Below are 15,111 nucleotides of genomic sequence, written 5' to 3' on the forward strand. Positions count from 1 at the left end.
TGCTCCACACCCACCTAACTGGGCGGCAGCTTTACAGTCATGTGCTCCACACCCACCTAACTGGGCGGCAGCTTTACAGTCATGTGCTCCACACCCACCCAACTGGGCGGCAGCTTTACAGTCATGTGCTCCACACCCACCCAACTGGGCGGCAGCTTTACAGTCATGTGCTCCACACCCACCCAACTGGGCGGCAGCTTTACAGTCACGTGCTCCACACCAACCCAACTGGGCGGCAGCTTTACAGTCATGTGCTCCACACCCACCTAACTGGGCGGCAGCTTTACAGTCAGGTGCAGGCTGAACCTACGGTAAGCAAATATTGGATACTTGGCTAAGATTCCTGGCAGTACATCATTCCTGGAATGGCAGGATATTCCTGAAACATTAATTCAAGGCCGACTTTTTCTTGGCCTTCTTCAAGAATAACTTCCGATATTATATATCCAGGTGGGCTTAAGGCTTCTTTTTCTGTGGGGTAGGAAGGTGGGATAGTGAAGCCATCCCTCTCAATGAAGCGTCCGCGGATGGGGATACCTACCTTACCTACCTTGAGGTGCTTCCGGGGCTTAGTGTCCCCGCGGCCCGGTCGTCGACCAGGCCTCCTGGTTGCTGGACTGATCAACCAGGCTGTTAGACGCGGCTGCTCGCAGCCTGACGTATGAGTCACAGCCTGGTTGATCAGGTATCCTTTGGAGGTGCTTATCCAGTTCTCTCTTGAACACTGTGAGGGGTTTGCCAGTTATTCCCCTTATGTGTAGTGGAAGCGTGTTGAACAGTCTCGGGCCTCTGATGTTGATAGAGTTCTCTCTCAGAGTACCTGTTGCACCTCTGCTTTTCAACGGGGGTATTCTGCACATCCTGCCATGTCTTCTGGTCTCATGTGGTGTTATTTCTGTGTGCAGGTTTGGGACCAGCCCCTCAATTATTTTCCACGTGTAAATTATTATGTACCTCTCCCGCCTGCGCTCAAGGGAGTACAGATTTAGGCTCTTTAGTCGGTCCCAGTAATTTAGATGTTTTACTGAGTGGATTCTAGCAGTAAAGGATCTCTGCACGCTCTCTAGGTCAGCAATTTCTCCAGCTTTGAAAGGGGCTGTCATTGTGCAGCAGTACTCCACTCTAGAGAGCACAAGCGTTTTGAAAAGTATCATCATCGGTATAGCATCTCTAGTGTGAAAAGTTCTTGTTATCCAACCTGTCATTTTTCTTGCAGTTGCGACGGCTACTTTATTGTGTTCTTTAAAGGTAAGGTCTTCCGACATGAGTACACCCAGGTCCTTTACATTGCCTTTTCGTTCTATGTTATGATTTGCCTGCGTTTTGTACGTGGTTTCCGTTTTTATATTTTCAATTTTTCCGTAGCGCATGAGCTGAAACTTATCCTCGTTGAATACCATATTATTTTCTGTAGCCCATAGAAAGACCTGATCTACATCTGATTGGAGGTTTGCCGTGTCCTCTATGTTGCCAACTCTCATGAAAATCCTAGTGTCATCTGCAAAGGATGATACAGTCCTATAGGTTGTGTTCTGGTCTATGTCCGATATGAGGATGAGAAAAAGTACTGGAGCAAGCACAGTACCCTGGGGGACTGAGCTCTTCACGGTTGATGGGCTGGATTTTATTTTGTTGACTATTACACATTGGGTTCTGTCAGTCAGGAAATTGTAGATCCATCTGCCTATTTTCCCGGTAATTCCTTTTGAACGCATTTTATGTGCAATAACACCATGGTCACATTTATCAAAAGCTTTTGCGAAATCTGTGTAAATTACATCAGCGTATTGTTTGTCTTCCATAGCATCTAATGCCATATCATAGTGGTCCAGCAACTGCGACAGGCATGGGGATGTTGTTGAAAGTTTCTTTCAACAAGAGGCGCAAAGTGACATTTTCGCGGGCTGGTGAACGCGCGCCGCTCATGTAGAATTCAGTGGTGAGAAGATGCCCTTTAAGGTACCTTTCTTGCGTCACTAGCGTATGGTTGTGTCCCCCAGTACCTGCCTGTGTCCCCAGTACCTGCCTGTGTCCCCCAGTACCTGCCTGTGTCCCCCAGTACCTGCCTGTGTCCCCCAGTACCTGCCTGTGTCCCCCAGTACCTGCCTGTGTCCCCCAGTACCTGCCTGTGTCCCCCAGTACCTGCCTGTGTCCCCCAGTACCTGCCTGTGTCCCCCAGTACCTACCTGTGTCCCCCAGTACCTGCCTGTGTCCCCCAGTACCTGCCTGTGTCCCCCAGTACCTGCCTGTGTTCCCAGTTCCACACTGTGCATCTCAGCTCACCGTCAGTATCGTCCGAGTTAGGGTGCATTAGAATGAGGACAGCTTCGTAGATGCTGCTTCAATGATGCTTGCATCTCGAGTCCTTGATGGTAGTAAACACTCCCCATTTAGCGACGGCAGCGTCCAGGAGCATCACACACACACACACACACACACACACACACACACACACACACACACACACACACACACACACACACACACACACACACACACACACACTGTTGTTCTCATGGTCACTACCACTATTAGCGATCATTTGCCTCACACATTTTGAACTCTTCTCGCAGGAAACTGATATTGAAAAAGATGCCAAGGTATCAGATGAATACTCGGGCCTTCAGATTGATTAGACATCACCATGTATCAGAGAGGAATGGTGTCCGCACACCCAATAAACATTTATGGTAAAAAAACATTAAAAGTTAATACTGTAATGATTTAGAGATGACGGTTTATTTATTTGGGAAGAATCAGAACTCCGCGTGTAGAGATTGTTAGTGGTCTCACCTTGGTTGACCAGACCACACACTAGAAGGTGAAGGAACGACGACGTTTCGGTCCGTCCTGGACCATTCTCAAGTGATTGTGCTCACCTTGGTTCCTCTGGCCTTTTATACGTAAAGAAAGGGGAAGAGGGAGAGAAGTTGGAGGGTGAGTAGAGGGAGAGAGAAGGGGCCAAGGAAGTGGAAGCTTGGTAAGGCAGAGTGAGGCAGTAAATCCACAAGGGCCGTGACGAGGATCCTCGTCACTGGCCCTTGTGGATTTGTTCATTGATGCATCACGCTATTGTGATTTCTGTGTGCAATGGAGATGAGTGAGTGTTGAGGGGTAAAGAGAACATGACGTGAGCCGCACTAGTCATGCTAATTGCTATTTTTATTTGTTGCAGGTACACCCCCAGTCTGCAGTAGTCAAGTTTATGCAGGTGAGTACTGAGAGAGAGAGAGAGAGAGAGAGAGAGAGAGAGAGAGAGAGAGAGAGAGAGAGAGAGAGAGAGAGAGTGAGAGTGAGAGTGTGTGAGAGTGAGTGAGTGAGTGAGTCTCTCTAAGTTAAGATTGATCTCTCACTATTAGATTTGGAAATATTGTTGTCGATTTCTGGGCAATTACGGGGTAACATAATTAAGGTGGGCTTACTGGATTGTTTCATGCGTAGGTTAGATATATATATGAATAATTGTCATTGTATATAATGAAGGGCAGCCTCGCATGGGGCTAATAGGTCTCGTAATTACGTGCTCGTAATTACCTTCTTGTGCTTAGTAAGTTGCAACGTAGACTTGTGAACCGATGACACGTCTACACTGTAACTCTCCTCGTTCTTAGTCCTCGTCCTCTACCTCCTCTACCTCGTCCTCCGCCATGAAGGTGTAAGTGAAGCAGGTGTGAATAACTTTGCACTGACTTGCGCTGCAATGTCACTCTCCACACTACACTGAGCCTTGAGGGAAGGTGGGTGAGGGGAGCCGAGAAGGGCTCCCAAAGTCTTCCTCTCCAAAGGCGTAGAGGGCCTGACTGGCGGGGGTGTCGCTGGAAACTGGTTTATGGTTTGCTGGTTGGTACTCGTGGAGAAGGGCCGGGGTGGCGGGAGGGATGAGAGGGTGCAGGTAGGCAGGTGTGAAGCAGGTAGGTAGGCAGTTGAGAGAGGTTATGGGAGGTGGAGAGGTAAATCAGGTAGGTGTGAGCAGTGGCAGTAGGAAACATGCAGATGGCAGAGGGAGGGTGCCAGGATCGGGGGCATGGTGAACAAGCCAGGGGGTATGGTGAACAAGCCAGGGGGTATGGTGAACAAGCCAGGGGGTATGGTGAACAAGCCAGGGGTATGGTGAACAAGCCAGGGGCATGGTGAACAAGCCAGGGGGTATGGTGAACAAGCCAGGGGTATGGTGAACAAGCCAGGGGCATGGTGAACAAGCCAGGGGCATGGTGAACAAGCCAGGGGTATGGTGAACAATCTAGGGGCATGGTGAACGTGCCAGGGGCATGGCGAACAAGCCAGGGGCAGCAGGTAGGCAAGAGTGGGATCGCCGAGCTAAAGGAAGCACCCACACTACCTGGGTATTTCCTACCACGTGTCAGGTGGGCCTCAGAGAGCTTGGTACTAACCGCGCGGCCTTTTCCGACCCTGTTGCAACCTCCTTTGGGGGGGGGGGATATTGCTTACTCACCCTTGCAATGAACCTTTCCCCAAACTTCGTCAGCGTTGCGGAATTTAACAACGGGACGAAAAAATCTTGATTAATGAGGCAAATGAGACACTGTGAGTAATGAGACCGATGGGAAGGTGTCTCAGGTAGAGCTCACCTGAGGATGTGGTCGTGTTCACTGTCTCTCCGATACCTTCATCTTAACCAACGGTAACTTGACAACGTCACTTTGTATCGACTTGGAATATTATACATCTACACGCACATTTATACACCCAAGTTCCGTATGAGGTAGTGTAGTTCCGTATGAGGTAGTGTAGGTCCGTATGAGGAGGGTGCGTGGGGGGGGGGGGTCCCCCCTCATACGGAACACGCCTATTGTGTGATCGGCCCCCACACAATCGGCCCCCCACAATCGGCCCCCACACAATCGGCCCCCACACAATCGGCCCCCACACAATCGGCCCCCACACAATCGGCCCCCCCACAATCGGCCCCCCCACAATCGGCCCCCACACAATCGGCCCCCACACAATCGGGCCCACACAATCGGCCCCACAACCTTCCATAATGTCAGGTAATGTGATGCAATCTCCATAAAAAACATTTTGCTTCACCAAATTTTCTGATATATATTTAACCATTTTTGTATGATATCTCACGAACAGTATAACAAATTAGTTCAAGTGTTCATAGCAGATTCCTTTGAGTTGTGATGCGTTATCTTTTGTCATGTCATAAAAATATTGCTCGTCACTATGACAAACGCTGCAGGCCAATTAGTACGCAACAAAGATGAGGTTGAACTACACCTGAGGCATCCCCGTCTCCGTTGTTGGAACTAGATTGTTCCAAAGACTCCAGCCTGATAGCAGAGAAATCACAGACTTTCAAAGGCGAGGAATCACTAGTGTCACAATTGTTTTGCTTAGATCTGATACCTCTGTATAAGGAGGTGGTGTGACACAGTGGTTACCAATATGACAACCATGTTTGGTGTGGAGCATGGACTAACAGAACACCAGTGTGTAATAGTCAACTAAATTAAATCCGGTCCATCAACCGTGAAGACTTCAGTCCTCCAGGGTACTGTGTGCTTGCTCCAGTACTTTTTCTCATCCTAATATCGGACATAGACAAGGACACAATCTATAGTACCGTATCATCCTTTGCAGAATTTGTATGAGAGTAGACAACATTAGAGGACACGGCAAACCTCCAATCAGATGTAAATCAGGTCTTTCTATGGGCTACAGAAAATAATATGGTGTTCCAGATATATATGGTGTTCTCAAGATAAGTTCCATCTCATGCGCTACCGAGAAAATGAAAATATAAAAACGGAAACTGCATACAAAACGCAGTCAAATCATAACATAGAACGAAAAGGCAGTGTAGAGGATTTGGGTGCACTCATGTCGGAAGACCTTACCTTTAAAGAACACAATAAAGTAGCCGTCACAACTGCAAGAAAAATGACAGATTGGATAAGAAGAACATTTCACACTTGCTATACCGATGATGATAGTTTTCAAGACGCTAAGTGCCCTCTAGAGTGGAGTACTGCTGCACAATGACAGCCCCTTTCAAAGCTGGAGAAATTGCTGACCTGGAGAGCGTGTAGAGATCCTTTACTGCTAGAATCCACTCAGTAAAACATCTAAACTACTGGGACCGACTAAAGAGCCTAAAACTGTATTCTCTTGAGGGGACCTTGACTCCCGGAATCACCGCAAGGTAAGCTAAGCTAAGGTAAGCTAAGGTAAGCTAAGGTAAGGATTGTGTGTAAGAAACAGCTAGTTCTAACTGGCCGCTGATAATATTTAACATGGATCACGAGACGTGGAGATGGGTGGCGTGCAGCATGGCCTACTGTGGTAGTATAATATGGAGTCTAAGACTTGTTACGGGAGGCTGAGCCTGATCCCACCTCTCAACCTTTAGTAGACTTGTGTACAACTTCCTGAACCAGTGATAAGATCTGCCTGTAGCCACTCAGGGGCTGCCTGTAGCCACTCAGGGGTTGCCTGTAGCCACTCAGAGGCTGCCAGGGGGCCACTCAGGGGGCTGCCCACAAGGCTGGAGTCCACCAAACATTTTTCTCTCCGGACTGCAGCACTAAGGCGCTGGAATACGAAAATCGGTTGTTCTTGGGTTCTTGGTTTCTCTTGCAAGTTTATGACCCAACTTATTCAGGAACTTGAGAGCGGATTTTCCCAAGTATTCGAGGGGATGTATATGTATATATATATATATATACATACACACACATACATGCATCCATGAGTGTATGAACTCAGCCTCCTGGTCCTTCTTACCAGATATGCTGGTAGTGGCATTGACCTGCGGGTAGTGGCTGTGAAGGACTTCGCTGATGAAGGGAGAAACATTTGCCGTAAAAGGACCTTTATCTACCCAATCAATTCCTTTGAGAATCTTGTATGTGGTGATCATGTCCCCCTAACTCTTGTGTCTTGCAGTGACGTGAGGTTTAATTCCCGTAGTCTCTCCTCGTAGCTCATTCACCTCAGTTCGAGTACTAGTCTGTTGGCAAACCTTTGAACCTTTTCCAGTTTAGTCTTTTACTTGACTAGATATGGACTCTATGCTGGGGCTGCCTACTCTAGGATTGGTCTGACATATATGGTATACAAAATTCTGAATGATTCCCTACACAAGTTTCAAAAGGCCGTTCTTATGTTGGCCAACTTGGCATATGCTGCTGATCTTATCCTCTTGATATGGGCTTCAGCGGACAGGTCTGGCGTGATATCAGCCCCCCAGGTCTCTCTCTGACTCTTCAAGTATTTCATCTCCCAAATGATACCTTGTATATGGCCTCCTTCTCCCTACATCTATCTTCATTACATTACACTTGCTTGGGTTAAACTCTAACAACCATTTGTTCGACCATTTCTTCAGCTTGTCTAGGTCTTATTGAAGCCTCAAGCTACCCTTCTCTGTCTTAATCCTTCTCGTAATTTTGGCATCGTCCTCAAACATTGAGAGGACGGAGTCTATACCCTCCGGGAGATCATTTACATATATCAGCTGTATGTATGTGTGTGAGTGTGTCCTGGAATGACAAGGCGGGTGTACTAAGGTGCTCTCAGCTGGGGTCTGGTGTCCAAGTGGAGGTGAGATCCCTTCACAGTGTCTCACGGCTGCTTATCTCCGATGCATTCTACGATTCTCAGCATCTTATTGGTCCGTGGGCACGGGAATACGGCGCTCTCACTGGCTACTTCTTTATCTTCGTCTCTGTTTACGCCCACACCAGCCAATGGCGTGCTCCCTCCATCTTAGGACACGCCCACCTCCTCAACTCATTTTTTTTTAATAATAAGAAAGAGATCAAATTTTAATAGATGGTTTCGCGTTGGGTTTTCAATGTTATTTAAGAGGAAAATGGGAAGTTGTGAACAATATTTTGTTTGATTTGATTATATGGGTCTGGGAGGAGGCCTAAAGAAGTTTAGATAAAGGGGGGGGGGTTATTACTGCGTAGTTTGTGTCTCAGCGCCCTCTGTCGGCCGTCCAGGGTGTGTGTGTGTGTGTGTGTGTGTGTGTGTGTGTGTGTGTGTGTGTGTGTGTGTGTGTGTGTGTGTGTGTGTGTGTGTGTGTGTGTGTGTGTTTTACGGGAGATATGACCACCACATACAAAATCATCAATTCTATAGCGCTAGAGACATTAAATGGTGGAAGCAGACTCCATATAGTAATTCTTATGTAATTCTGGCAAGAACCAGAAAGAGTCTGGGAACTCTTCATCAGCCGATTGAAGGTTGCGAAATGGAGCCAAAAAGCAGAAGATCGACTCCTGAAAGAATAATTAGGTGAGGATAACACACACACACACACACACACACACACACACACACACACACACACACACACACACACACACACACACACATATAAAACTGCACATAACTGCATTTAAAGTTGGGGGGAGGGAGGGGCATTTCCCTGGAGAAGGAAGGGGTATTACCAGGGGTTCTTCCCCAGAAAACCTGTGAAAACTTACCTACTCTAGGACGTGTTTAACGAGGTCATCGTTACTTAATGTGTGCGTTACCTAATGTGGAAGATGTCTCCTTAAGACACCTGCTGGCTAGTTATTGCCCAGCTCATCCTCCTGTTTACATTGTACGTGCCGTATATGTTCTCTATATTCCCTCTATTTCATCAATCTCTCCTGCTCTGAACGGGGAAGTGAGTACCGAGCAATACTCAAGACGGGACAGCACCAGTGATTTAAATAGTATTAGCATCCTAGTGGACCAAACTCTCACAAGTCAAGTGAGTAGAAGAACTCACTTGACTTGGGGAGTAGAAGAACTCCCAGAACCCCATCAAGTATCAACCAGGTATCAACCAGCATTGCTGTGGGGTCTCTGGATGTGAACGTTCTCATAATCAATCCTATAATTTTCCTGGTCGCTGCTATATTTGCTCGGTTATGTTCACTCAATATCAGGTCGTCAGACATCTTAATTCCCAGATCTCTTACACGTTGTTTTCCTTCTATGAGTAGGTCTGATTGTGTCCTGTACCTTGTGTTTCGCATAAGTTCCTCGTTTACACCGCACCCAAGTACCTGGAACTTATCACTGTTAAACATCAGTATGATTCGCTCCGTCTCAGTGTGACAGAAGGGATCACTCTGCCTCAGCGTTAGAGTAGTATTACGCTCCACAGCGTGTGTGTCCGGCGCCCATTACATAAGAATAAGTAGCTACTCCTTGAGAAATTGTGTCTCCTGGATCCTTGTAGTTGCCATGTTAGGTATGGTAAGTGTCTCCCCTTGGATGCTTGTTGTGCCAACCCCCCGGCACTCACAGTGGTGAGTCTGGCACTCACAGTGGTGAGTCTGGCACTCACAGTGGTGAGTGGTGAGACACAGACACCAGCGATAAGTGTACACTTACACCACACACCTTAAGTATTGTAAGTGGCTGACATGTATCTTCTCCCTCGTGTCTCTTCCTGGTGATACTGGCACCCACAGAGAGGCACCTGTCTGAGAGCATCAGCCGCTCAGTGTAAGTACACTTCACAACAGCCTGGTTGATTAAGTTATTACGAGTCAGGCAAGCCTGGCGCCAGGCCGGGCTTGGGAGTAGGAGAATTACAGAACCAACTCCAGGTCCACTCCAAGTATACTCAGGAACACTCCAGGTATACTCAGGTATAACTCTTCTGTAATATCGCATACCCAGACAATAAGTCCTCGTTGAACATGCTAAATAAACTCCTCGCTAAATGTGATAACACCCTAATTATGTGTACACATTCGTTTAACATACTAAAAGCCTCGTTAAATAAAAATGTTGAACTCTTATTAATATGATGAAACCCTTGTTAACCATGCTATGACCCTAATTACACATGCTAAAATCCTCGTTAAATATATTATAATTTAACATATTTGAACCAATACAATCACGTTCTCACCTGTGGTTGTCAGGGGGTCCACAGATGAGAACGTGGTTGGAAAAGTGTGTGGGATGTAATATAAAAGATTGGGAACCATTGATCTAAGGAATAAAGTGAGACTGGAAACCTTTCTTACCTTACCTTTCTTCTCTGTGATCTCTTTATGGTTCGACGCGGGACTGCGGCCGACAGTGGTGTTCCCCTTAATCTAAACTGAAAATAAATGTCTTCAGTCTTTCATTATTTATAATTAGCAAAGACTTCATTAGGTGAATAAGTATATTTTGGCTGTAGTTGAGAGAGATATTGAAGGCTGCCTAATTGAGTCATATATGAGTATACTAAATTGATGCTTATAGCATCAGGTTTAGTATGAACTGACTGTATAGTGTATGTATGTATTAATATATGCTGAGGAGGGCCAGAAAGGTAGGCAAGAACATCTTTGTATGTGTAGATTGAAGGACTTTATTGGGGAGGGTGTCTGGGGAGGGGGTTCTGGGGAGCGGATCTGGGAAGGGGTTCTGGGGAGGGTGTCTGGGAAGGGGGGGTCTGGGAAGGGGGTCTGTGGAGGGAGGCTGGGAAGGGGGGCTATGAGTTTACATGGGGTGATGGGGCTTTCTAGGACTCCGTGTTTACAGGGGCGGAGTGGATGTGTAGATGTTTACAAGGGGTGGGGATTGCCAGTTGATCCAGAGGAGAGCAGGTGGTGGACATGCACTAGATGGCCAGGTGGACATGCACTAGATGGGCAGGTGGACATCCATGAGGGTCAGGTGGACTGAGTAAGAGGCGGCGAAGAAGGAGAAAATACACATTGTGGACACGAGAAATGGAGGCCAGGGGGGGGGATGATGAGGTGGGCCTTGATGTGAGAATGGGGGGAGGGGGATGGGGGAGCCAGTCAGGTGAACATGGGGCATGGTCACCTGACATCCTGTGGTAATCACCAGGCGTCATCAGGTGTGTTATTGTCAGGAAAGGTGTACATCCTCACCTGTCCCCTGAGGGCAGGGGGGGCTTCCCCCTCGCGTCGTTAGATTTATCTAGAACAGTTAAAAGTCCTTGTGATGAAGTCTTTGTTTAAAAGGTACTTAAAAGTCCTTGCTTCGGGTCTGTCTTTATTTTCGTAAACAGAAAGTTTTTGTTTATTGTCATTGTTTATGAAGTGTCATGTGCAAGCCAGTTACTGTCTTTAAACTGGATCAAATGTTAAATCCCAGTGAGCCTGTTCTCTATATGTGTGTTGATCGGGTGCGATTTATGAAAGGTTTCACAGGGCTGGTTAATATTGGGTTACCAGTGTACTCAAGAAATCAATGACCTGGTGCCACACTTGGTGCCACACTTGGTGCCACACCTGGTGCCACACCTGGTGCCACACCTGGTGCCACACCTGGTGCCACACCTGGTGCCACACCTGGTGCCACACCTGGTGCCACACCTGGTGTCAGATCACACCTGGCGTTATATAAATGTACTGCACATTGTGTACAGTAATATATTATAGTTGAGAAACCTGTAGTCCGCTGTGTTAAATTTCAAGAGATATAGACTCTGGCGTTTAATTTGAAGGAATATAGATTTCACTGTTAAATTTATAGGTATAGGTCCTTATATACATATAGGCCTACATGTGTAATTTTAACAAATGTTAGCGTGAGTATTTAATTTCAAGAGTTGAAGGCTTGGGTGCTCAATTATTTAGAGTTGAAGGCTTGCGTGTTAATGTAATAGTTACACTGCATTTAGAACACAATAGTGACACTGAAGGTTGAGAAATGATGTCAATTGTAATAACAACAGGATGGGCGCCTCGAAGATCAGTCAACACAGGAAAGATGTTACACAAAGGATAACTAGTTGAGAACACTGAGGTGTTCTTGTTGAGAACACTGAGGTGTTCACGGTGTGCTTGGAGAGGTGTGCATGATGTGCTTGGAGAGAACACTGAGGTGTTCCTGGTGTGCTTCAGCAACACACCCACATTACAGTGGGTGGCAGCAGTAGTACTAAACAAGGGGAGCAACATAAGGTGCAACACTATTATGTCGAGTTTTAAAATAGTCTGTATTAAGGAAAAAATATTACATTTTGGTTAAAAAATATAAAAGGACGTTTAAATAGAATCAATAAGGGGTTATATATATATATATATATATATATATATATATATATATATATATATATATATATATATATATATATATATATATATATATTTATATATATAGGGAAGGGAGTACCACCTCTGGCTGGAAGAAGGGGGACCCATAGCCTCGGAGGAAACCACACATAACGCATTGGAGGGAATGTAGGTCCCCTCCAATACAGTTTCTGTGTGTTTTTCTCCTACCACCCCCTTCCCTTTTTTTTGTTTTTTTTCCTTTATTGTGTATTTAAAGGTTACAAAACATACAAGACAAATGCCTAAAGGTTATGGATCTCTTGAAGCTCCTCCGCTTCTGGACAGGAACCGAGGACGCAGCAAGCATTTCCCCTCTGGATCGCCACACTGAGACGCCACACACACATATATATATATATATATATATATATATATATATATATATATATATATATATATATATATATATATTAATGATTATTACGGCATATTCTTTGTTGATTATTTTCTTATTTAGGGCTTCTATCCCTCTGACTAGTGCTCGTACATCTTGGTTTAATTGGAAGAGGATTTCTCCAAATATCATCTTTGTTCGAGGTAAACTAAAAGAATAATTAACTGTAGAATGTATTACACTTTTTTTTATCAATTTACACAAAGTTTCGAACCTACATGGTTCATTCTCAAGTGATGGGACTGTACTGGGCGTATTTGTTTATACCGTAAGGAGAAGGGGGGGTCAGATTGGATTTATACAGAATATGCAGTCATATTCAATGAAACGAAACATGTCTAAATGGAAGAGCATGTTAGTTATGGGCCCAGAATATGTCGTGTACATTCAGGAATCTGAAGGATTCAAGTAACGTCCTTGTATTTTGACTGCAGGTGTTGATCTAGAAGCACAGAGGCTATGAAATACAGACAAACAAGTGAGTTGTGATGAGTAGGAAGTACAGGCAGGGTACTAACCACGAATTTAAGATATATATTTTCATTTTATAAGCTGAATGAACATTGAAAACAAACTTGTTTATTATGAGAAAATAAATCCTTATTTTTTTTCCTCACGGTGTTTTATGTTATTAATTCCAGAGTTATCGTAAATGATTATTTGTAAACGTGTAATAAATTTGTTGTATTATAAGGGCGAGCATTCGAGGTTTAGGTTTTAGATTTAAATTTAGAAGTTATATTTGGCAACTGATTTATGGAAGACATCGGTGTTATATCATTCAAGATTGTGACTTGGGCTCAGCGTATTGATCCCAGATGTTAGGGAAGTCCAGGGAAAGTCCTGAGGGATGGGAGAGATGCAAGTGTGGTTGTTGGCAGTGTTAAGTACACTGCCTTGGGATCCCCTGAGGCTCTCCCCCTGAAGTTCTTCCCTGAGGCTCTCCCCTGAGGCTCTCCCCTGAAACTTTCCCCTGAGGCTCTCCCCTGAGGCTTCCCCCTGAAGCTCTCCCCTGAAGCTCTCCCCTGAGGCTTCCCCCTGAAACTTTCCCCTGAGGCTCTCCCCTGAGGCTTCCCCCTGAAGCTCTCCCCTGAAGCCTCTCCCCTGAGGCTTCCCCCTGAGGCTCTCCCCTGAGGCCTTCCCCCTGAGAGATGCGTCCCTGGACCAGTGTTTAGTTCAGTGTTGAGTAGACTGCATGAAGCAGTTGTTCTATGGCCGCATTTGTGTTATGCTGGAGTTGTGAGGCCAGTTTTAAACAGGATGTTTTTGTTATATAAGAACACTTGCCAGCAGATAATATCTTTAAATAGATGGTGATCTATAGTCATTGGTACCATACTGATCATGACCATTGGTACCAGTGGTGACCTAACACATATATTGATACATTCTTACATTCAGCAGTAAGAGGAGCCGTGTATCTTGGACACACCTTGTAAGAGTGTGTCCAGTCGGATACTGTAGCTCAGTGTAAGGACACTACACATCGAGGAATATAAAATATAAGAATAAATCAATCCGCAGAAGACCTAATGACCCATACGAGGCTGCTCTTATTAATAACCAACCAGACTTATTGGTATGTTTGTCTGACCTGCGCTTGAAACAATTCAACCATCACCACACACACACCTGTTTCCTGGAGAACAGTCACCCCCATATAGACACTTTAAATAGACATATAGATGCCTAGTCACCCCATATAGACACACTTTTTTAGGGAATAAAGACACTTTTTACGAGAATCTAACTATGTATTAGGCAGCAATGGGTTGTTCGATTGTTAGTGTGACTGTTGCACCACAAGCTTAACAAGCGACGGTGATCTGCGGCATACCTGGAGAGAGTCTCGGGATGGGGGGGGGGGGGGGGGGAGGGGCGTTCTTCTACTCCCCGAGCCCGTCCAGAGGCCAGGCTCCACTCATGATAACTTGATCCAACAGGCTGTTGCTTGGAGCGACTCACATATCCACCACAGCCTGAAACATTCAACAGTAACCCTCCCTCGTCCCGTGCTCCCTTTTCGCCTGCTATACATTACATTTATACATGGTTGTTGTCAACACATACACGTGACTGTGTAAGGTTGTGTGGCCTAACAACTACCTGAGGCACTGAAACACATGTCGGTAGAACACAGGCAAGATGTGAGGCGCAATACAACACTCCACACTAAACACACAGCTTTAAATTGCGGGGAATCCCTGAGGCGGCCTTGGTTATACCTGTGTCTGGACCATGGGGGAAGCCAGAACCCTGTGGCGTCCACCTTACCTACTCACTCCTTACAAAAAAGCTGGGAAAGTTACACAATGTGTGTTTTCAGTTATTGCTGTGTGTGTGTGTACTCGCCTAGTTCTCACCTAGTTGTGTTTGCGGGGGTTGAGCTCTGGCTCTTTGGTCCCGCCTCTCAACCGTCAATCAACTGGTGTACAGATTCCTGAGCCTATTGGGCTCTATCATATCTACACTTGAAACTGTGTATGGAGTCAGCCTCCACCACATTACTTCCTAATGCATTCCATTTGTCAACCACTCTGACACTAAAAAAGTTCTTTCTAATATCTCTGGGGGTGTGTGTGTGTGTGTGTGTGTGTGTTCATCTAGTTGTATTCACCTAGTTGTGCTTGCGGGGGTTGAGCTCTGCTCTTTCGGCCC

General features: G+C 45.8%; 1 protein-coding gene across 3 annotated transcripts in view; it reads left to right on the plus strand.

Moving 5' to 3' along the window:
• Positions 1–15,111, plus strand: part of LOC123765100 (uncharacterized) — a 270,886-nt gene that overhangs the window by 211,736 nt on the left and 44,039 nt on the right. For 2 of the 3 annotated variants that reach the window (XM_069333542.1, XM_045753552.2), the window contains one exon: positions 3,176–3,211. The exons of the other annotated variant lie outside the window; for it this stretch is intronic. In XM_069333542.1, coding sequence (XP_069189643.1) covers positions 3,206–3,211 — 6 coding nt within the window. In that variant the 5' untranslated portion in view covers positions 3,176–3,205. The remainder of the gene's footprint in view (positions 1–3,175; positions 3,212–15,111) is intronic. 3 annotated transcript variants of the gene reach the window in all.

The sequence above is a fragment of the Procambarus clarkii genome, chromosome 29, assembly GCF_040958095.1.
Source record: "Procambarus clarkii isolate CNS0578487 chromosome 29, FALCON_Pclarkii_2.0, whole genome shotgun sequence".
NCBI lineage: Eukaryota > Metazoa > Arthropoda > Malacostraca > Decapoda > Cambaridae > Procambarus > Procambarus clarkii.